The sequence below is a fragment of the Leucopleurus acutus genome (genome assembly GCF_964270905.1).
Source record: "Leucopleurus acutus genome assembly, chromosome: 11".
In the NCBI taxonomy this organism is placed as follows: domain Eukaryota; kingdom Metazoa; phylum Chordata; class Mammalia; order Artiodactyla; family Delphinidae; genus Leucopleurus; species Leucopleurus acutus.
In genome coordinates this window covers 76,359,436-76,383,572 of record NC_139152.1, presented here as the reverse complement: position 1 = coordinate 76,383,572, position 24,137 = coordinate 76,359,436, and the positions used below count along the sequence as shown (strand labels likewise).

General features: G+C 39.8%; 1 protein-coding gene and 1 long non-coding RNA gene across 2 annotated transcripts in view; one reads left to right on the top strand and one right to left on the bottom strand.

The window, feature by feature from the left end:
* The window catches only part of PLEKHG7 (pleckstrin homology and RhoGEF domain containing G7), a gene marked incomplete at both ends in the record, with an annotated part of 88,964 nt that overhangs the window by 35,264 nt on the left and 29,563 nt on the right, over positions 1-24,137 (bottom strand). The window contains 1 exon segment of the mRNA XM_082850458.1: positions 22,277-22,390. Coding sequence (XP_082706584.1) covers positions 22,277-22,390 — 114 coding nt within the window.
* Positions 1,568-8,211, top strand: LOC309969376. The gene is made up of 2 exons (XR_014326626.1): positions 1,568-1,714; positions 8,085-8,211. It is a non-coding gene; the product is annotated as an uncharacterized lncRNA (long non-coding RNA).

Sequence of the window (24,137 nt, the reverse complement as noted above, 5' to 3'; positions counted from 1 at the left end):
AATCCCTATCAAACTACCACTGGCATTTTTCACAGAACTTGAACAAAAAAATCTCACAATTTGTATGGAAACAAAAGACCCCGAATAGCCAAAGGAATCTTGAGAATGAAAAACGGAGCTGGAGGAATCAGGCTCCCTGACTTCAGCCTATCCTACAAAGCTACAGTAATCAAGACAGTATGGTACTGGCACAAAAACAGAAATATAGATCAATGTAACAGGAAAGAAAGCCCAGAGATAAACCCGCACACATATGGTCACCTTATCTTTGATAAAGGAGGCAGGAATGTACAGTGGAGAAAAGACAGCTTCTTCAATATTTGGTGCTGGGAAAACTGGTCAGGTACATGTAAAAGTATGAGATTAGATCACTCCCTAACACCATACACAAAAATATGCTAAAAATGGATTAAAGACCTAAATGTAAGGCCAGAAACTATCAAACTCTTACAGGAAAACATAGGCAGAACACTCTATGACATAAATCACAGCAAGATCCTTTTTGACCCACCTCCTAGAGAAATGGAAATAAAAACAAAAATAAACAAATGGGACCTAATGAAACTTCAAAGCTTTTGCACAGCAAGGAAACCATAAACAAGACCAAAAGACAACCCTCAGAATGGGAGAAAATATATGCAAATGAAGCAACTGACAAAGGATTAATTTCCAAAATTTACAAGCAGCTCATGCAGCTCAATAACAAAAAAACAAACAAACCAATCCAAAAATGGGCAGAACCTAAATAGACATTTCTCCAATGAAGATATACAGGCTACCAACAAACACATGAAAGAATGCTCAACATCATTAATCATTAGAGAAATGCAAATCAAAACTACAATGAGATATCATCTCACATCAGTGAGAATGGCCATCATCAAAAAATCTAGTAACTATAAATGCTGGAGAGGGTGTGGAGAAAAGAGAACATTCTTGCACTGCTGGTGGGAATGTGAATTGGTCCAGCCACTGTGGAGAACAGTATGGAGGTTCCTTAAAAAACTACAAATAGAACTACCATATGACCCAGCAATCCCACTACTGGGCATATACCCTGAGAAAACCATAATTCAAAAAGAGTCATGTACCAAAATGTTCGTTTCAGCTCTATTTACAATAGCCTGGAAATGGAAACAACCTAGGTACCCATCATCGGATGAATGGATAAAGAAGATATGGCACATATGTACAATGGAATATTACTCAGCCATAAAAAGAAACGAAATTGAGCTATTTGTAATGAGGTGGATAGACGTAGAGTCTGTCATACAGAGTGAAGTAAGTCAGAAAGAGAAAGACAAATACTGTATGCTAACACATATATATAGAATTTAAGAAAAAAAATGTCATGAAAAACCTAGGGGTAAGACAGGAATAAAGACACAGACCTACTAGAGAACGGACTTGAGGATATGGGGAGGGGGAAGGGTGAACTGTGACAGAGAGAGAGGCATGGACATATATACACTACCACACGTAAGGTAGATAGCTAGTGGGACACAGCCGCATAGCACAGGGAGATCAGCTCGGTGCATTGTGACTGCCTGGAGGGGTGGCATAGGGAGGGTGGGAGGGAGGGAGACACAAGAGGGAAGAGATATGGGAACATATGTATATGTATAACTGATTCACTTTGTTATAAAGCAGAAACTAACACACCATTGTAAAGCAATTATACCCCAATAGAGATGTTAAAAAAAAAAAAAAAGTCGTGCAGGGAAAAGTAGAGAGCTACATGTAAAAGAATAAAATTAGAACACTCCCTAACACCATACACAAAACAAAACTCAAAATGGATTAAAGACCTAAATGTAAGGCCAGGCACTATTAAACTCTTAGAGGAAAACATAGGCAGAACACTCCATGACATAAATCACAGCAAGATCCTTTTTGACCCACCTGCTAGAGAAATGGAAATAAAACCAAAAATAAACAAATGGGACCTAATGAAATTTAAAAGCTTTTGCACAGTAAAGGAAACCATAAACAAGACGAAAAGAGAAGCCTCAGAATGGGACAAAATATTTGCAAATGAAGCAATTGACAAAGGATCAAGCTCCAAAATTTACAAGCAGCTCATGCAGCTCAATAACAAAAAAACAAACAACCCAATCCAAAAATGGGCAGAACACCTGAACAGACATTTCTCCAAAGAAGATATACAGATTGCCAACAAACACATGAAAGAATGCTCAACATCATTAATCATTAGAGAAATGCAAATGAACACTACAATAAGATATCATCTCACACCAGTCAGAATAGCCATCATCAAAAAATCTACAAAGAATAAATGCTGGAGAGGTTGTGGAGAAAAGGGAACACTTTTGCACTGCTTGGGAATGTGAATTGCTACAGCCACTATGGAGAACACTATGGAGGTTCCTTCAAAATCTAAAAATAGAACTACCATACGACCCAGCAATCCCACTACTGGGCATATACCCTGAGAAAACCATAATTCAAAAAGAGTCATGTACCACAATGTTCATTACAGCTCTATTTACAATAGCCAGGACATGGAAGCAACCTAAGTGTCCATCGACAGACGAATGGATAAAGAAGATGTGGCACATATATACAGTGGAATATTACTCAGCCATTAAAGAAACAAAATTGAGTTATTTGAAGTGAGGTGGATGGACCTAGAGTCTGTCACACAAAGTGAAGTAAGTCAAAAAGAGAAAAACATACTGTATGCTAACACATATATATGGCATCTAAAAAAAAATAATTATGATGAACCTAGGGGCAGGACAGGAATAAAGAAAAAGATGTAGGGAATGGACTTGAGGACACAGGGGTGGGGGGAAGGGTAAGCTGGGATGAAGTGAGAGTGTGGCGGTGACATATATACACCTACCAATGTAAAATAGATAGCTACTGGGAAGCAGCTGCATAGTACAGGGCGATCAGCTCGGTTCTTTGTGACTACCTAGAAGGGTGAGATAGGGAGGGTGGGAGGGAGGAAGCCGCAAGAGGGAGGAGATATGGGGATATATGTATATGTATAACTGATTCACTGTTATAAAGCAGACACTAACACACCATTGTAAAGCAATTATACTCCAATAAAGATTAAAATAAATAAATAAATAAAATGGGAACAAAAAATAAACTAAAATTACAAAAGAAAAAGGAGAAGTTACAACGGACACCACAGAAATATTAAGCATCCTAAGAGACTACTATAGGAACTTTATGCCAATAAAATGGAGAAACTGAAAGAAGTGGACAAATTCTTAGAAAGGTATAACCCTCCAAGACTGAACCAGGAAGACATAGAAAATATGAGCAGACCAACCACAAGTAATGAAATTGAAACTCTGATTAAAAATCTTCCAACAGGGCTTCCCTGGTGGCGCAGTGGTTGAGAGTCTGCCTTCTGATGCAGGGGACACAGGTGCGTGTCCCGGTCTGGGAAGATCCCACGTGCCGTGGAGGGGCTAGGCCCGTGAGCCATGGCCGCTGAGCCTGCGCGTCTAGAGCCTGTGCTCCCCAATGGGAGAGGCCACAATAGTCAGAGGCCCACATACCGCAAAAAAAAAAAACAACAAAAGAAACTTCCAACAAACAAAAGTCCAGGACCAGATGACTTCACAGGCGAATTCTATCAAACATTTAGAGAAGAGCTAACACCCATTCTTCTCAAACTTTTCCAAAAAATCGCAGACAAAGGAACACTCCCAAACTCATTCTATGAGGCCACCATCACCCTGATACCAAAACCGGACAAACACACCACAAAAAAAGAAAATTACAGAGCAATATCACTGATGAACATAGATGCAAAAATCGTCAACAAAATACTAGGAAACAGAATCCAACAATGCATTAAAAGGATCATACACCATTACCAAGTGGGATTTATCACAGGGATGCAAGGATACTTCAATATAAGCAAATCAATCAATGGGATACACCATATTAACAAACTGAAGATGAAAAACCATATGATAATCTCAATAGATGCAGAAAAAGCTTCTGACAAAATTCAACACCCATTTATGATAAAAACTCTCTAGAAAGTGGACAAACAGCGAACCTACCTCAACATAATTAAGGACATATATACAACAAACCCACAGCAAACATCATTCTCAATGGTGAAAAACTGAAAGAATTTCCTCTAAGATCAGGAACAAGACAAGGATGTCCACTCTCACCACTATTATTCAGCATAGTTTTGGAAGTCCTAGCCACGGCAGTCAGAGAAGAAAAAGAAATAAAAGGAATACCAATTGGAAAAGAAGGAGTAAAACTGTCACTGTTTGCAGATGACATGATACTATATATAGAGAATCCTAAAGATGTCACCAGAAAACTACTAGAGCTAATCAGTGAACTTGGTAAAGTTGCAGGATACAAAATTAATGCACAGAAATCTCCTGCATTCCTATACACTAATGATGAGAAGTCTGAAATAGAAATTAAGGAAACATTCCCATTTACCATTGCAACAAAAAGAATAAAGTACTTAAGAATAAACCTACCTAGGGAGACAAAAGACCTGTATGCAGAAAACTATAAGACACTGATCAAAGAAATTAAAGATGGAGACTTCCGGGAAGATGGTGGAAGAGTAAGACGCGGAGATCACCTTCCTCCCCACAGATACACCAGAAATACATCTACGCATGGAACAACTCCTACGGAGCACCTACTGAACGCTGGCAGAAGACCTCAGGCCTCCCAAAAGGCAAGGAACCCCCCACGTACCTGGTTAGGGCAAAAGAAAAAAATAAACAGAGACAAAAGGATAGGGACGGGTCCTGCACCAGCGGGAGGGAGCAGTGAAGGAGGAAAAGTGTCCACACACTAGGAAGCCCCTTCGCGGGCGGAGACTGCGGGTGGCGGAGTGGGGGAGCTTCGGAGCCGCGGAGGAGAGCACAGCAACAGGGGTGCAGAGGGCAAAGCGGACAGATTACAGCGCAGAGGATCGGGGCCGACTGGCACTCACCAGCCGAGAGGCTTGTCTGCTCGCCCGCCAGGGCGGGTGGGGCTGGGAGCTGAGGCTCCGGCTTCTGTCGGAGCGCCGGGAGAGGACTGAGGTTGGCGGCGTGAACACAGCCTGCAGGGCGTTAGTGCACCTCGGCTAGCCAGGAGGGAGTCCGGGGAAAAGTCTGGACCTGCCAAAGAGGCAAGAGACTTTTTCTTCCCTCTTTGTTTCCTGGTGCACGAGGAGAGGGGATTAAGAACGCTGCTTAAGAGAGCTCCAGAGACAGACATGAGACGCTAAGACCGCTGCTGCCGCCACCAAGAAGCCTGTGTGCGAACACAGGCCACTATCCACACCCCCTTCCGAGGAGCCTGTGCAGCCCGCCAGGGTCCCGGGATCCAGGGACAACTCCCCCGGGAGAACGCACGGCGCGCCTCAGGCTAGCAACGTCACGCCGGCCTCTGCTGCCGCAGGCCCACCCCACACTCCGTGACCCTCCCTACCCACGGCCTGAGTGAGCCAGAGCCTCCGAATCAGCGGCTCCTTTAACCCTGTCCTGTCTGAGCAAAGAACAGATGCCCTCCAGCGACCTACATGCACAGGCGGGGCCAAATCCAAAGCTGAGCCCCTAGGAGCTGTGAGAACAAGAAGAGAAAGGGAAATCTCTCCCAGCAGCCTCAGAAGCAGCAGATTAAAGCTCCACAATCAACTTGATGTACCCTGCATCTGTGGAATACATGAATAGACAACGAATCATCCCAAATTAAGGAGCGGTGTGGATGAAAGGCTCTTGGTGCTGCAGCCAGGAGTTAGTGCTGTGCCTCTGAGGTGGGAGAGCGAACTTCAGGACACAGGTCCACAACAGGCCTCCCAGGTGCACATAATATCAAACGGCAAAAATCTCCCAGAGATCTCCATCTCAACTCCGGCATCCAGCTTCACTCAACGACCAGCAAGCTACAGTGCTGGACAACCTATGCCAAACAAAGAGCAAGACAGGAACACAACCCCACCCATTAGCAGAGAGGCTACCCCAAATCATAAGTCTACAGACACCCCAAAACACACCACCAGACGTGGACCTGCCCACCAGAAAGACAAGATCCAGCCTCATCCACCAGAACACAGGCACTAGTACCCTCCACCAGGAAGCCTACACTACCCACTGAACCAACCTTAGCCACTGGGGACAGACACAAAAAACAACAGGAACTACGAACCTTCAGCCTGAAAAAAGGAGACCCCAAACACAGTAAGATAAGCAAAATGAGAAGACAGAAAAACACACAGCAGATGAAGGAGCAAGATAAAAACCCACCAGACCTAACAAATGACGAGGAAATAGGCAGTCTACCTGAAAAAGAATTCAGAATAATGATAGTAAAGATGATCCAAAATCTTGGAAATAGAATAGACAAAATGCAAGAATCAGTTAACAAGGACCTAGAAGAACTAAAGATGAAACAAACAATGATGAACAACACAATAAATGAAATGAAAAATACTCTAGATGGGATCAATAGCAGAATAACTGAGGCAGAAGAACGGATAAGTGACCTGGAAGATAAAATAGTGGAAATACCTACTGCAGAGCAGAATAAAGAAAAAAGAATGAAAAGAACTGAGGACAGTCTCAGAGACCTCTGGGGCAACATTAAACGCACCAACATTCGAATTATAGGGGTTCCAGAAGAAGAAGAGAAAAAGAAAGGGACTGAGAAAATATTTGAAGAGATTATAGTTGAAAACTTCCCTAATATGGGAAAGGAAATAGTTAATCAGGTCCAGGAAGCACAGAGAGTCCCATACAAGATAAATACAAGGAGAAATACGCCAAGACACATATTAATCAAACTGTCAAAAATTAAATACAAAGAAAGCATATTAAAAGCAGCAAGGGAAAAACAACAAATAACACACAAGGGAATCCCCACAAGGTTAACAGCTGATCTTTCAGCAGAAACTCTACAAGCCAGAAGGGAGTGGCAGGACATATTGAAAGTGTTGAAGGAGAAAAACGTGCAACCAAGATTACTCTACCCAGCAAGGATCTCATTCAGATTTGATGGAGAAATTAAAACCTTTACAGACAAGCAAAAGCTGAGAGAGGTCAGCACCACCAAACCAGCTCTACAACAACTGCTAAAGGAACTTCTCTAGGCAAGAAACACAAAAGAAGGAAAAGACCTACAATAACAAACCCAAAACAATTAAGAAAATGGGAATGGGAACACACATATCGATAATTACCCTAAATGTAAATGGACTAAATGCTCCCACCAAAAGACACAGATTGGCTGAATGGATACAAAAACAAGACGCATATATTTGCTGTCTACAAGAGACCCACTTCAGACCTAGAGACACATACAGACTGAAAGTAAGGGGATGGAAAAAGGTATTTCATGCAAATGGAAACCAAAAGAAAGCTGGAGTAGCAATTCTCATATCAGACAAAATAGACTTTAAAATAAAGATTATTAGAAGACACAAAGAAGGACACTACATAATGATCAAGGGATCGATCCAAGAAGAAGAGATAACAATTGTAAATATTTATGCACCCAACATAGGAGCACCTCAATACATAAGGCAAATACTGACAGCCATAAAAGGGGAAATCGACAGTAACACATTCATAGTAGGGGACTTTAACACCCCACTTTCACCAATGGACAGATCATCCAAAATGAAAATAAATAAGGAAACACAAGCTTTAAATGATACATTAAATGAGATGGACTTAATTAATATTTATAGGACATTCCATCCAAAAACAACAGAATACACATTTTTCTCAAGTGCTCATGGAACATTCTCCAGGATAGATCATATCTTGGGTCACAAATCAAGCCTTGGTAAATTTAAGAAAATTGAAATTGTATCAAGTATCTTTTCCGACCACAACGCTATGAGACTAGATATCAATTACAGGAAAAGATCTGTAAAAAATACAAACACATGGAGGCTAAACAATACACTACTTAATAACGAAGTGATCACTGAAGAAATCAAAGAGGAAATTTTAAAATACCTAGAAACAAATGACAATGGAGACACGACGACTCAAAATCTATGGGATGCAGCAAAAGCAGTTCTAAGAGGGAAGTTTATAGCAATACAATCCTACCTTAAGAAACAGGAAACATCTCGAATAAACAACCTAACCTTGCACCTAAATCAATTAGAGAAAGAAGAACAAAAAAACCCCAAAGTTAGCAGAAGGAAAGAAATCATAAAAATCAGATCAGAAATAAATGAAAAAGAAATGAAGGAAACGATAGTAAAGATCAATAAAACTAAAAGCTGGTTCTTTGAAAGGATAAACAAAATTGATAAACCATTAGCCAGACTCATCAAGAAAAAAAGGGAGAAGACTCAAATCAATAGAATTAGAAATGAAAAAGGAGAAGTAACAACTGACACTGCAGAGATACAAAAGATCATGAGAGATTACTACAAGCAACTCTATGCCAATAAAATGGACAACCTGGAAGAAATGGACAAATTCTTAGAAAGGCACAACCTGCCAAGACTGAATAAGGAAGAAATAGAAAATATGAACAGACCAATCACAAGCACTGAAATGGAAACTGTGATTAAAAATCTTCCAACAAGCAAAAGCCCAGGACCAGATGGCTTCACAGGCGAGTTCTATCAAACATTTAGAGAAGAGCTATCACCTATCCTTCTCAAACTCTTCCAAAATATAGCAGAGGGAGGAACACTCCCCAACTCATTCTACGAGGCCACCATCACCCTGATACCAAAACCAGACAAGGATTTCACAAAGAAAGAAAACTAAAGGCCAATATCACTGATGAACATAGATGCAAAAATCCTCAACAAACTACTAGCAAACAGAATCCAACAGCACATTAAACGGATCATACACCATGATCAAGTGGGGCTTATTCCAGGAACGCAAGGATTCTTCAATATACGCAAATCAATTAACGTGATACACCATATTAACAAATTGAAGGAGAAAAACCATATGATCATCTCAATAGATGCAGAGAAAGCTTCTGACAAAATTCAACACCCATTTATGATAAAAACCCTGCAGAAAGTAGGCATAGAGGGAACTTTCCTCAACATAATAAAGGCCATATGCGACAAACCCACAGCCAACATCATTGTCAATGGTGAAAAACTGAAAGCATTTCCACTAAGATCAGGAAGAAGACAAGGTTGCCCACTCTCACCACTCTTATTCAACATAGTTTTGGAAGTTTTAGCCACAGCAGTCAGAAGAAAAGGAAATAAAAGGAATCCAAATCGGAAAAGAAGAAGTAAAGCTGTCACGCTTTGCAGATGACATGATACTATACATAGAGAATCGTAAAGATGCTACCAGAAAACTACTAGAGCTAATCAATGAATTTGGTAAAGTAGCAGGATACAAAATTAATGCACAGAAATCTCTGGCATTCCTATACACTAAGGATGAAAAATATAAAAGTGAAATCAAGAAAACACTCCCATTTACCATTGCAACAAAAAGAATAAAATACCTAGGAATAAACCTACCTAAGGAGACAAAAGACCTGTATGCAGAAAATTATAAGACACTGATGAAAGAAATTAAAGATGATACAAATAGATGGAGAGATATACCATGTTCTTGGATTGGAAGAATCAACATTGTGAAAATGACTCTACTACCCAAAGCAATCTACAGATTCAATGCAATCCCTATCAAACTACCACTGGCATTTTTCACATAACTAGAACAAAAACTTTCACAATTTGTATGGAAACACAAAAGACCCCGAATAGCCAAAGCAATCTTGAGAACGAAAAACAGAGCTGGAGGAATCAGGCTTCCTGACTTCAGACTATACTACAAAGCTACAGTAATCAAGACAGTATGGTACTGGCACAAAAACAGAAATATAGATCAATGGAACAGGATAGAAAGCCCAGAGATAAACCCGCGTACGTATGGTCACCTTATCTTTGATAAAGGAGGCAGGAATGTACAGTGGAGAAAGGACAGCCTCTTCAATAAGTGGTGCTGGGAAAACTGGACAGCTACATGTAAAAGTGTGAGATTAGATCACTCCTTAACACCATACACAAAAATACACTAAAAATGGATTAAAGACCTAAATGTAAGGCCAGAAACTATCAAACTCTTACAGGAAAACATAGGTAGGACACTCTATGACATAAATCACAGCAAGGTCCTTTTTGACCCACCTCCTAGAGAAATGGAAATAAAAACAAAAGTAAACAAATGGGACCTAATGAAACTTAAAAGCTTTTGCGCAGCAAAGGAAACCATAAAGAAGAACAAAAGACAACCCTCAGAATGGGAGAAAATATTTGCAAATGAAGCAAGTGACAAAGGATTAATCTCCAAAATTTATAAGCAGCTCATGCAGCTTAAAAACAAAAAAACAAACAACCCAATCCAAAAATGCGCAGAAGACCTAAACAGACATTTCTCCAAAGAAGATACACAGAGTGCCAACAAACACATGAAAGAATGCTCAGCATCACTAATCATTAGAGAAATGCAAATCAAAACTACAATGAGATATCATCTCACACCAGTCAGAATGGCCATCATCAAAAAATCTAGAAACAATAAATGCTGGAGATGGTGTGGAGAAAAGGGAACCCTCTTACACTGTTGGTGGGAATGTAAATTGATACAGCCACTGTGGAGAACAGTATGGAGGTTCCTTAAAAAACTACAAATAGAACTACCATATGACCCAGCAATCCCACTACTGGGCATATACCCTGAGAAAACCATAATTCAAAAAGAGTCATGTACCAAAATATTCATTGCATCTCTATTTACAATAGCCCAGAGATGGAAATAACCTACGTGTCCATCATCGGATGAATGGGTAAAGAAGATGTGGCACATATATACAATGGAATATTACTCAGCCATAAAAAGAAATGAAATAGAGCTATTTGTAATGAGGTGGATAGACCTAGAGTCTGTCATACAGAGTGAAGTAAGTCAGAAAGAGAGAGACAAATACCGTATGCTAACACATATATATGGAATTTAAGAAAAAATAATGTCATGAAAAACCTAGGGGTGAAACAGGAATAAAGACACAGACTTACTAGAGAATGGACTTGAGGCTATGGGGAGGGGGAAGGGTAAACGGTGACAAAGCGAGAGAGAGGCATGGACATATATACACTACCAAACGTAAGGTAGATAGACTGTGGGAAGCAGCTGCATAGCACAGGGAGATCAGCTCGGTGCTTTGTGACCGCCTGGAGGGGTGGGATAGGGAGGGTGGGAGGGAGGGAGACGCAAGCGGGAAGAGATATGGGAACATATGTATATATATAACTGATTAATTTTGTTGTGAAGCTGAAGCTAACATACCATTGTAAAGCAATTATACTCCAATAAAGATGTTAAGAAAATAAAAAATAAAGTATCAAAAAAAAAAAAAAGAAATCCCAAGCCTTGATAAGACCAAAGGTAGGATGGACCTAGAGAACCACCAGGTTGTGGTTGGCCATCCCCGCTTGCGTGCTAGAATCACCTGGAGCTCTTCTTAAACATACCGTTTCCTGGGCCCCGCTCTCAGGGATCTGATTCAGTTGGTCTGAAATGGGATGGAGACCCAGTCTTAAAAAAAAAAAAAAAGAAATTAAAGATGATAGAAACAGATGGAGAGATATACCATGTTCTTGGATTGGAAGAATGAATATTGTGAAAGTGACTATACTATCCAAAGCAGATTCAATGCAATCCCTATCAAATTACCAATGGCATTTTTTACAGAAGTAGAACAAAAAATCTTAAAATTTTTACGGAGACACGAAAGACCCCGAATAGCCAAAGCAGTCTTGAGGGAAAAAACGGATATGGAAGTATCAGACTCCCTGACTTCAGACTATACTACAAAGCTACAGTAATCAAGACAATATGGTACTGGCACAAAAACAAAAATACAGATCAATGGACAGGATAGAAAGCCCAGAGATAAACCCATGCACCTATGGTCACCTGACTTTTGATAAAGAAGCAAGAATATCCAATGGAGAAAAGACAGCCTCTTCAATAAGTGGTGCTGGGAAACCTGGAGAGCTACATGTAAAAGAATGAAATTAGAACACTCCCCAACACCATACACAAAGTAAGCTCAAAATGGATTAGAGACCTAAATGTAAGACCAAACACTATAAAACTCTTAGAGGAAAACATAGGAAGAACATTCTTTGACATAAATCACAGCAATATCTTTTTTGATACACCTCTTAGAGTAATGGAAATAAAACCAAAAATAAACAAATGGGACCTAATGAAACTTAAAAGCTTTTGCAAAGCAAAGGAAACTACAAACAAGACGAAAAGACAACCCTCAGAATGGGAGAAAATATTTACAAATGAATCAATGGACAAAGGATTAATCTCCAAAATATATAAACAGCTCATGCAGCTCAGTATTAAAAAAAACAAACAATCCAATCCAAAAATGGACAAAAGACCTAAATAGACATTTCTCCAAAGAAGACATACAGATGGCCAAGAAGCACATGAAAAGCTGCTCAACATCACTAATTATTAGAGAAATGCAAATCAAAACTACTATGCGGTATCACCTCACACCAGTTAGAATGGGCATCATCAGAAAATCTACAAACAACAGATGCTGGAGAGGGTGTGGAGAAAAGGGAACCTTCTTGTACTGCTGGTGGGAATGTAAATTGATACAGGCACTATGGAGAACAGTATGGAGGTTCCTTAAAATCGAAAAATACAATTACCATATGATATAGCAATCCCACTACTGGGCATATACTCAGAGAAAACCATAATTCAAAAAGACATGCACCCCAATCTTCATTTCAGCACTATTTACAATCGCCAGGACATGGAAGCAACCCAAATGCCCATCGACAGATGAATGGATAAAGAAGATGTGGTACATATATACAATGGAATATTACTCAAGTCATAAAAAGGAACAGAACTGAGTCATTTGTAGAGATGTGGATGGATGTAGAGACTGTCATACAGAGTGAAGTACATCAGAAAGAGAAAAACAAATAATGTATATTAACGGATATATGTGGAACCTAGAAAAATGGTACAGATGTACCGGGCTGCGGGGCAGAGACCAAGACAAAGATGTACAGAACAAATGTATGGACACCAAGGGGGGAATGTGTGGGTGGTGGTGGTGGTGTGCTGAATTGGGCGACTGGGATTGATATATATACACCAATATGTATAAAATGTATAACTAATAAGAATCTGCTGGATAAAAAATTAAATTAAAAAAAAAAGCAGAGGAATCACTCACAATTTATAGAACATGAGATATCCCCTGAAAGACCAACAAACAATGAAACAGACCAGTCTATAATACTAGATCCCAAGTTCAAAAAGGAGGTAATAAAAAGAAAACTGTAGAAATTAAGAAAGGCTATTGAGAGGAATGAGGATTACTGTAACAAGGAACTAGAAACTATAAAGAGGAGCCAATTAAAATTAGAAAACTCATTTGCAGAAACAAAAGCCAAGCTAAAGGCAATAAATAGCAAACTAAACAATGCAGAGAAACAAATAAGTGATCTAGAAATTAGAATAATGGAAATCATGCAATCAGAACAGCAGACAAAAGGACAAATGTAAAAGAATGAAAGCTATATACAAGACTTATGGGATAATATAAAGCAAGCCAATCTACACATAATAGGGATCCCAGAAGGAGAAGAGAAAAGGGAATCAAAAATGTATTTGAAGAAATTGTGGCTGAAAAATTCCCAAACTAAAGAAGGAAACAGATATCCAAGTACAGGAAAGTCCCAAACAAGATGAACACAAACAGACTTCTACGAAGATGTATTAAAATTAAAATAGCAAAAGTTAAAGAGAGGATTCTAAAGAGAAAAACAGAGTTAGTTAAAAGGGAACCCGCATAAGGCATTCAGCTGATTGCTCTACAGAAAATGTTGTAGGCCAGAGGGGAGTGGAAAGATATGTTCAATGTCCAGAAAGGGGAAAACCTGCAACCTAGGATATTCTACCCAGCAAGATTATCATTTGGAATAGAAGGAGATATAAAGAATTTCTCAAACAAAACTAACAAAACAAAAAGAAACAAAAACTAAAAGAACACAGCAATACTAAACTATCCTAAAAGAAATATTGAAACGTCTTTTCTAAATAGAAAAGAAGAATCTATAGGAATAAGAAAGTCACAATTGGAAAATAAATCACTTAAATAAGCCAGTATATAGATACAATTATTTTGTGTGTGTGTGAAAGCAATGATAACTACAATAAAGAGCAAAGTGATAAACATGAAGATATAAAAGAGGACATCAAAATCATAAAATGTGGGGGGAGGGGTAAGAAAATGTAGACTTTTTTAGAAGACTTTTTTTCAGAATATGGTTGAACCTATATGACTATGAATCTAATACAAGTAGATATAGTAATGGGTTAACATACTTGTAAAACAGGGCAACAAAAAATCAAAAACATACAACAGATTCAGAAAAACCAAAAACAAAAGAACTCAAGCATAACACAAAAATCATCAAACCACAAGAGGAAAAACAAAAAGAAAAACAAAGGAACAAAGAGGAAATACAAAATCAACTGAAAAATAAGGTTTAAAATGGCAATAAATACATATCTATCAACAATTACCTTAAGTGTCAATGGACAAAATGTTCCAATCTAAACACATAGAGTGGCAGATTAGATAATAAAACAAGAGCCTACAATATGCTGCCTACAAGAGACCCACTTTAGGGCGAAGGATACACAGATTGAAAGTGAGGAGATGGAAAAAGGTGTTTTATGAAAATGGAAATGACAAGAAAGTGGGAGTAGCAGTACTTGTATGAGACAAAATAGACTAAAACAAAGGTCATAAAGAAAGATAAAGAAGGACACTATAAAATGATAAAAGAATCAATACAGGGCTTCCCTGGTGGCACAGTCGTTGAGAGTCCGTCTGCCGATGCAGGGGACACGGGTTCGTGCCCTGGCCCGGGAGGATCCCACATGCCGCGGAGCGGCTGGGCCCATGGGCCATGGTCGCTGGGCTTGCGCGTCCGGAGCCTGTGCTCAGCAATGGGAGAGGCCCCAACAGTGAGAGGCCCGCGCCAAAAAAAAAAAAAAAAAGAAATCAATACAAAAAGAGTATATTACACTTGTTAACATATATGCACCCAATATAGGAGCTCCTAAATAGAGAAAACAAGTAATAGGAAACATACTAGGACACAAAGCAAGCCTGACTATATGTAAGAGGACAGAAATTATTTCAAGCATCTTTTCTGACCACAACAGCATGAAACCAGAAATCAACCACAGAAAGAGAAACGAGAAAAAAAATGATTACATGGAGACTAAACAACAGGCTACTAAAAAACCAATGGATCAACAATGAAATCAAAGAGGAAATTAAAAAATATCTTGAGACAAATGACAATGAAAACACAACCATACAAAATCTCTGGGATGCAGCAAAAGCAGTCCCATGAGGGAAGTTCATAGTGATACAGGCCTTCTTCAAAAAATAAAATAAATCTCAAATGACCTAACTTACCACCTAAAAGAATTAGAAAAAGAAGAACAAACAAAGCCTAAAGTCAGCAGAAAGAAGGAAATAATAAAGATCAGAGAGGAAGTAAGTAAAATAGAAATCAAAAAAACAATAGAAACAAATCAATAAAATCAAGAGCTGATTTTTTTGAAAGGGTAAACAAAATCGACAAACCTCTGACCAGGCTCATCAAGAAGAAAAAAGACGGGACTTCCCTGGTCGTACAGTGGTTAAGAATCTGCCTGCCAATGCAGGGGACACGGGTTCGAGCCCTGGTCTGGGAAGATCCCACATGCCACAGAGCAACTAAGCCCGTGCACCACAACTACTGAGCCTGTGCTCTAGAGCCCATGAGCCACAACTACTGAGCCTGCATGCCTAGAGCCCATGCTCTGCAACAAGAGAAGCCACCGAATGAGAAGCCCACACACTGCAATGAAGAGTAGCCCCTGCTTCCCGCAACTAGAGAAAGCCCGCACGTAGCAACGAAGACCCAATGCGGCCAAAAATAAATAAATAAATATTAAAAACAAAATCAGTGAGGAAAAGTAGGATAATCCATTAAATTGGACTCAGAGAGGTTGGGTAATCTGCCCAAAGTTACACAGCCCATAAGTGGTGGGTCAGTGATTCTGTCTGACTTCGAGTGTCTGATGTTCTCACTCCACAACTTGCGCTTTTAAACATTTCACTATCCTTGTCTATCTCTGTACTACCAAGGCTTTGACAGGGCACTGCAAACAGAAGGCATCAATGAGTGAGACCACAAAGCCATGCAGGGGGGGAAAAAAGAGAAGAAAAGAGAGCACCTAAATAAACAAAATAAGAAATGAAAGAGGAAAAACTGATACCGCAGAAATACAAAAAAAAAAAAACCAAAGAGAGAGAATAAAAAGAGAATACTATGAACAAATATATGCCAACAAATCACACAACCTAGAAGAAATGGACAAGTTTTTAGAAACATACAGCCCACCAAAACAGAATCAAGAAGAAATAAATAAATTGAACAGACTGATCACTAGAAGTGCAATAGAATCTGTAATTAAAAAAACTCCTTGCAAACAAAAGTCTAGGATCAAATGGGTTCACTGGGGAATTCTACCAAACCTACAAAGAAATTATACCAATCCTTTTCAAACTCTTCTAAAAGACTGAAGAGGAGGAACACTCCCAGATTCATTCTATGAAGCCACCCTCACTCTGATACCAAAACCAGAAAAAGACACTATCAAAAAAGAAAATTACAGGCCAATACCTTGATGAATACAGATACAAAAATTCTCAACAAAATATTAGCAAACCAAATCCAACAACACATAAAAAATATCATACACCATGATCAAGCTGGATTCATCTCAGGGTTACAAGGATGGTTCAACATATGTAAATCAATCAATGTGATATACCACATCAACAAAAGACAAAAACCACATGATCATCTCAATAGATGCAGAAAAAGCATCTGATAAAATCAACATGTATTCATGATAAAAACACTTACCAAAGTAAGTACATAACTCAACATAATAAAAGCTATTTATGACAAACCCACAATCAACATAATACTCAACAGTGAAAAGCTGAAAACCTTCTCATTAAAATTTGGAACAAGAAAAGGATGTCCACTCTTACCACTTATATTTAACATAGTACTGGAAGTCCTAGTCACAGCAACCAGACAAGAAAAAGAAATAAAAGGTATCTGAATTGGAAGGGAAGAGGTAAAACTGTCCTTATAGGCAGATGACATGATACTATATATAGAAAACCCTAAAGACTCCACACAAAAACTACTAGAACTGATAAACAAATTCAGCAAGGTAGCAGGATACAAGACTAACACACAGAAATCTGTTGCACTTCTTTACACTAACATGAAATATCAGAAAGGGAAAGTTAAAAAATCCTTTTTAATATCACATCAAAAAAAAAAAAGTACTTAGGAATAAACCTGACCAAGGAGTAGAGGGAGACAAGATGGCAGAGCAGAAGGACACTGAGCTCACCTGCTCTTACGAGCACACTAAAATCACAACTAACTGCTGAACAACCATTGATAAAAAGGACTGGAACCTACCAAAACAAGATACTACATCCAAAGACATAAAAAAGAAAACATGAGACAGTAGGAGGGGTGCACTCATGATATAATCAAATCCCATACTGCCCAGGTGGGCAACCCACAAATTGGAGAATAATTATATCAGAGGAGTTCCCCCACAGGAGTGAGAGCTCTGAGCCCTACGTCAGCAGAACATATGGCTTTGAAGGCTAGTAGGGCTTGATTGCAGAAGCTCCACAGGACTGGGGGAAACAGAGATTCCACTCTTGGAGGGTTCAGACAAGGTCCCATGTGCACCAGGTCCCAGGGCAAAGCAGTGACTACACAGGAGCCTGGGCCAGACCTACCTGCTGGTATTGAAGGGTCTCCTAGGGAGGCAGGGGTGGCCATGGATCTCTCTGGAGTCATAAAAGCTGGTGGTGGACATAGCGGGGACCTATGGGAACTCTGGCTGGAGGCAGACATTTTGGGTCCTTGGCACTGAGACCTGGCCCCATCCAACAGGCTATTAGCTCCAGTGCTGGGACGCCTCAGGCCAAACAACCAACAAGGTGGGAACACAGCCCCAGCCATCAGTAGACAGGCTGCCTAAAGTCATCCTGAGCCCACAGTCACCTCTAGCCACACCCCCTCACACAGCCCTGCCCACCAGAGGACAAAGACCCAGCTCCAACCACCAGCCCCTCCCACCAGGAAGCCTGCATAAGGGCTAGAGCAGTGTCAGGGGTCAGACACCAGAAGCAAGGAAACTACGATCCTGCAGCCTGCAGAACTAAGTCCACAAACATAGGTCAGAACCTAACCTGGGACCAGTTGGTCCCTGGCCCTTGACTGATGAGAGGGGAGTGTACTGTTGGCACGTATAGGACTTCCCCTTCAGGGGATCACTTATCCAAGACTGAGAAATGTAACTAAGCTACTACATACACAAAAATACAAACAGAAATTTAAACACAATGAGTTGGCATAGGAATATGTTCCAGACGAAGGAAGAAGATAAAAACTCCAGAAGAACAACTAAGCAAAGTGGAGATAGCCAATCTACCCGAGAAAAGAGTTCAGTATCATGACCATAAAGATGATACAAGAACTCGGGAAAAGAATGGATATATAAAGTGAGAAGTTACAAGTTTTTAGCAAAGAGTTAGAAAATATAAAAAATAACCAAACAGAGTTGAAGAATACAATAACTGAAATGAAAAAATACACCAGAAGGAATCAATAGCAGAATAAGTGATGCAGAAGAATGAATCAATGAGCTGGAAGACAGAGTGGAGGGAATCACTGCCGCAGAATGGAATAAAAAAGAATGAAAAGAAATGAGGACAATTTAAGAGACTTCTGGGACAACGTCAAACACACCAATGTCTGCATTATAGGGGTCCCAGAGGATGAGAGAGAGAGAAAGGACCTGAGAAAATATTTGAAGAGATAATAGCTGAAAACCTCCCTAACACTGGAAAGGAAACAGTCACCCAAGTCCAGTAAGTGCAGAGTCCCTTACAGGATAAACCCAAGGAGGAACACGCCAAGAAACATAGTAATCAAATTGACAAAAATTAAAGACAAAGAGAAAATATTAAATAAATACAAGGGAATCCCCATAAGACTATCAGCTGATTTTTCAGCAGAAGTTCTGAAGGCCAGAAGGGAGTGGCATGATATATTCGAAGTGATGAAAGGGAAAAACCTACAACCAAGAATACTCTACCCAGCAAGGCTCTCGTCCAGATCTGACAAGAGAAATCAAAACCTTTACACAGAAGCAAAAGCAGAAAGAATTCACCGTCACGAAACCAGTTTTACAACAAATGCTAAAGGAACTTCTCTAAGTGGAAAAAAGGGCACAACTAGAAACTAGAAAATTAAAAATGGGATGGCTCACCAGACATTTGAAGAAGAGTTAACACCTATCCTTCTGAAACTATTCCAAAAAACTGCAGAGGAAGGAACACTCCCAAACTCATTCTATGAAGGTACCATCACTCTGACACCAAAACCAGACAAAGATATCACAAAAAAAGAAAATTACAGGCCAATATCACTAATGAACATAGACATGAAAATCCTCAACAAAATACTAGGAAATCAAGTCTAACAATACATTAAAAGAATCATACATCATGGTCAAGTGGGATTTATCCCAGGGCTGCAAGGATTTTTTAACATCTGCAAATCAATCAGTGTGACACACCGCATTAACAAATTGTTAAATAAAAACTTTATGATCATCTCAATAGTTGCAGAAAAAGCTTTCGATAAAATTCAACTCCCATTTACGATAAAAACTCTCCAGAAAGTGGGCATAGAGGGAACCTACTTCAACATAATAAAGGCCATGTATGACAAACCCACAGCCAACATCGTTCTCAATGGTGAAAAACTGAAAGCATTTCCTCTAAGATCAGAAACAAGACAAGGATGTCCACTTTACCTCTATTATTCAACATAGTTTTGGAAATCCTAGCCATGGCAATCAGCGAAGAAAAAGAAATAAAAGGAATACAAATTGGAAAAGAAGTAAAACTGTCACTGTTTGCAGATGACAGGATACTATACATAGAAAATCCTAAAGACGCGACCAGAAAAATACCAGAGCTCATCAATGAATTTGGTAAAGTTGCAGGATACAAAATTAATGCACAGATATCTCTTGCATTCCTATACACAAATGATGAAAAATCTGAAAGAAAAATTAAGGAAACACTCTCATTTACCATTGCAACAAAATGAATAAAATACCTAGGAATAAACCTACCTAAGGAGGCAAAAGGCCTGTACTCCAAAAACTATAAGATGCTGATGAAAGAAATCAAAGATGACATAAACAGATGGAAAGATATACTGTGTTCTTGGACTGGAAGAATCAATATTGTCAAAATGACTGTACTACCCAAGGCAATCTACAGATTCAATGCAATCCCTAACAAATTACCAATGGTATTTTTCACAGAACTAGAAAAAAAATTAATTTGTATGGAAACACAAAAGACCCCTAATAGCCAAAGCAATCTTGAGAAAGGAAAATGGAGCTGGAGGAACCAGACTCCCTGACTTCAGACTATACTACAAAGCTACAGTCATTAAACAGTATGGTATTGGGACTTCCCTGGAGAGTGGTGGTTAAGAATCTGCCTGCCAATGCAGGGGACATGGGTTTGAGCCCTGGTCCAGGAAGATTCCACATGCCACGGAGCAACTAAGCCTGTGTGCCACAACTACTGAGACTGCTCTCTAGAGCCCGTGAGCCACAACTACTGAACCCTCGTGCCACAACTACTGAAGCCCGTGCACCTAGAGCCGTGCTCTGCAATAAGAGAAGCCACCACAATGAGAAGCACGCACACTGCAATGAAGAGTAGCCCCTGTTCGCTGCAACTAGAGAAAGTCTGCACACAGCAACGCAAACCTAACACAGCCAAAAATAAATAAATAAAATAAATTTATTAAAAAAAAGAGTTGTTTGAGAAAGTACTTGGCAAAAAATTATGCATTATAAAAGTTTCATATGTCATCATTACAACAGTGCATCCTTTCCCTAAATATCTTTGGATGCTGTATATATTTTATATATAAACTTCTGTGTCACAGTTGTTACAGGATTTTCCAGTTACTTGAAAACAATGTCTGAGCCTTGTTAAATTATTCTCTGCCCTAGCATGGAAGGGAGAGGAATGAATCTGGAGTCTCCCTAGTTTGGGGGCTTGGCGAGGGTCTCATCCATAAGCTTCCAGGGAAAACTTTTGCAACAAGATTATTCATACCCTGGAAATCTAATGAGCTTTCAGGTTTTGGTTTGAGTAGCAAAGAAAACATTGAAAGGATGAAGCTACAAAAATAGAGCCAAGTCTCTTTCCAAGATCATTCGTGGCACGCCCAGGTTTCCTGGCACATCCTGGCCATGGCAAAGATGTACCAATTCACAGCAAAGCTGTTGGAAACTGTGTGTGGTGGCCATTCCTCCCACAGCTCTGAGGTGATGCTCTGGCAGGTGCTTCCTGCAGCTGCAGGGAAGAGCTGGTTTTCTGTAAAGGCTTGGACCATTTTCTTGGGTCATGAAAAGGGCTCTGGCATAATACTGAAAGGCTGAAAGGTACGGTTCAGACTAAAGACATGTCAAAAAGGGGTTAAAGGAAGTAGGGAAGGCAAGGAAAATTCTTTTCTGTTTTGCTTATTAGCAAACACTGAAGGTCCCTAGCAGAGATTCCTTGTTCTAATAACACTTTGGGACCCGTAGCCACCATGCTGGACTTCAGGGGCAGTGTTCACACTGTGCGCTCTGACGTCCTCCAGGAAGCACCATTCACACAGAATACAAGGTAAATGGTGCGCCCAGCTTTTGTGCAACAGGACCTTGCTGGGGCCAAATCCTGCAAGAGCCAAACCTCTAGTAACAAACAAAGCCTCAGTTCCTACTCTAGTTTTCTCACCAATTCCTTCCAAAAACAAACCAATGAACAAATAAAGCACTGTAAAGCTCCAGCCAAAATCTCAGGAGGGACATTAGATGATCAGTGTTTCCAGAAGTGCACCATTTAAAATCCTAAGTATGCAGAGGATGATGTCTTTATAAGGAAAGCAGGTTTGTAGTTAAAATGTATGGTTGAACATTTATTTTCCTTCTTTCCCATTTAATTTGGGTCTAATAATCCCTAGTACCTGTTATATCCAAAGAGTCTCAGGAAAAATATAAAAGAAAAGAACCTGGTACTTTACTTTTAAATAAATTCCGAAGTCCCCTCTCTGCCTCAGACTCTCAAGATAAAAGACAGCAGCTGAGTAATTCAGGCAGTAGGTCTGGTGGCTCTGACACAGGCTTCCTTGGAAATACTGCAAGAGGAGAAGGACAGAAGGAGAATGATTGGAAGCAAAGAGAGCACAGACAGACTTTCTCTTTCTCTTCACTTTTATCAGCAACTAGAACAGGGAAAGTGGAGGAGGCACCATTATCAAGTAGGAGCTATGACTGCATGGATAGTAACAGGTAATCTTCAAAATAAACATTGTTTAAAAAACCCCCGATATCCCCATAATAAACAGTTAACTCCTCAATAAGTTGCCTTTTTTTTTTTTTGCCCATAAAGAAAATTCTATTTAGGACATATTGATTTAATTCACCCTTGCACTTATGCTTTGTTGAGGCCTACACACCACACTGCATGGAACCTGATAACAAACACCTCCTTTGGTTTCACTGCTCATGTTGTTGATGTCAAGCTTGTGTTCGTAGTAAGTGATTAAAGTGACAACATCTGACCTTTCACGAAATCTTCCTCAAAAATATCCACATACTGAATTCTCCTTCCAGCTTCTAAAAATAGAGAATCAAATTTGGGGCACCTCTACTAAATGTAGTTTCGTAGCGTGCGTTTTATATGCTTGTCTTACCCAATCTAACACTTGTGTTCCTTCTTCATTATGCTTACGTAATGCCTTAAACTTGCTATAATGACTACACATTCGTAAGCCATATCAAACTTATTTTAAAATGAGGCAAGTGGCCAATTCGTATGTATACATTCATATGTATAAGGGTCAAACTGGGCACATCTCAGTTAAGTGTCTGTCTCGGGAATGACAGTTATTCTTTTCTCCTCACCAATGTTTCTGGCTCCTTACTGGCAGACACTCTCTTTAGGAATCCATAGTGCCTACCACGTTGCTAAGCCTACGTGCTCCTTGATAGGTTTATTAATTAGTATAATGAGTCCCATTAGGGAATTTCCAATAGTGTCATAATGTGGTGAATGGGAGAAGGAAGACACACTTGCTGTAACATTATAACTGCAGTGAGTAGAGACAGCAGACCAAGCCTAACAGGCCAGTAAAGGAAGTGACAGTAGTAAAGGCAGAAATAACAAAAACCTAGAAAAATATTTTGCTATAGGACCTCAGAAGACAAAACGCTATGGGGGGAAATGTCAAGTTTTGCCTTCAAGAAGAAGTAATTTGAAAGCTGATAATGTGAATTAATTTTTTCCTGGGGGGTTGGTGATAGCTGGGGGCTTGGAAATAAACAGGTCTTCTCACAGGTCACCTTGAGATGCTTGAGAAAGGCCATTATGAGGAGCCTGCTGTGAAGACCATAAACAGTCAGGCTTAGAAATGCAGCTCTACAACCCACTGGCTATGTGAACTTGGCCAAGTGATTTAACTTCTCCAAGCCTCAGCTTCCTTCTCAGCGACTTCTCAGATGGCTTTTGTGTAGATAACAAACATCCCAATCTTCCACTGGTGAGCTTCTTGTGAGACACCGTGGTAGACTGTTATCACTGCTCATCTAGTTCCCTTTCCTGGGGAGGAATATATAGGCCCACTCCACCGAGGGTACGCTTGGCCATGTGACTTTCTTAGGCCGATGAAATGTGAACAGACATGCCAGAAACTTGAAGAGTCAGTAAGAGCTCTGCCTCAGTCTCTTACGTCTTTGCACTTGAGACTGGTAACATTCCAGGTGGTGGGTGCTCCCTCAGCAGTGGTCCCAGAGCGAGGACAAAGTAGGAGCAGAGCATAGGTGAGATATGAAACCAAGCCACTGAGATTTGGAGTTTGTTCCTGTGGTATAACTGAAATTAAC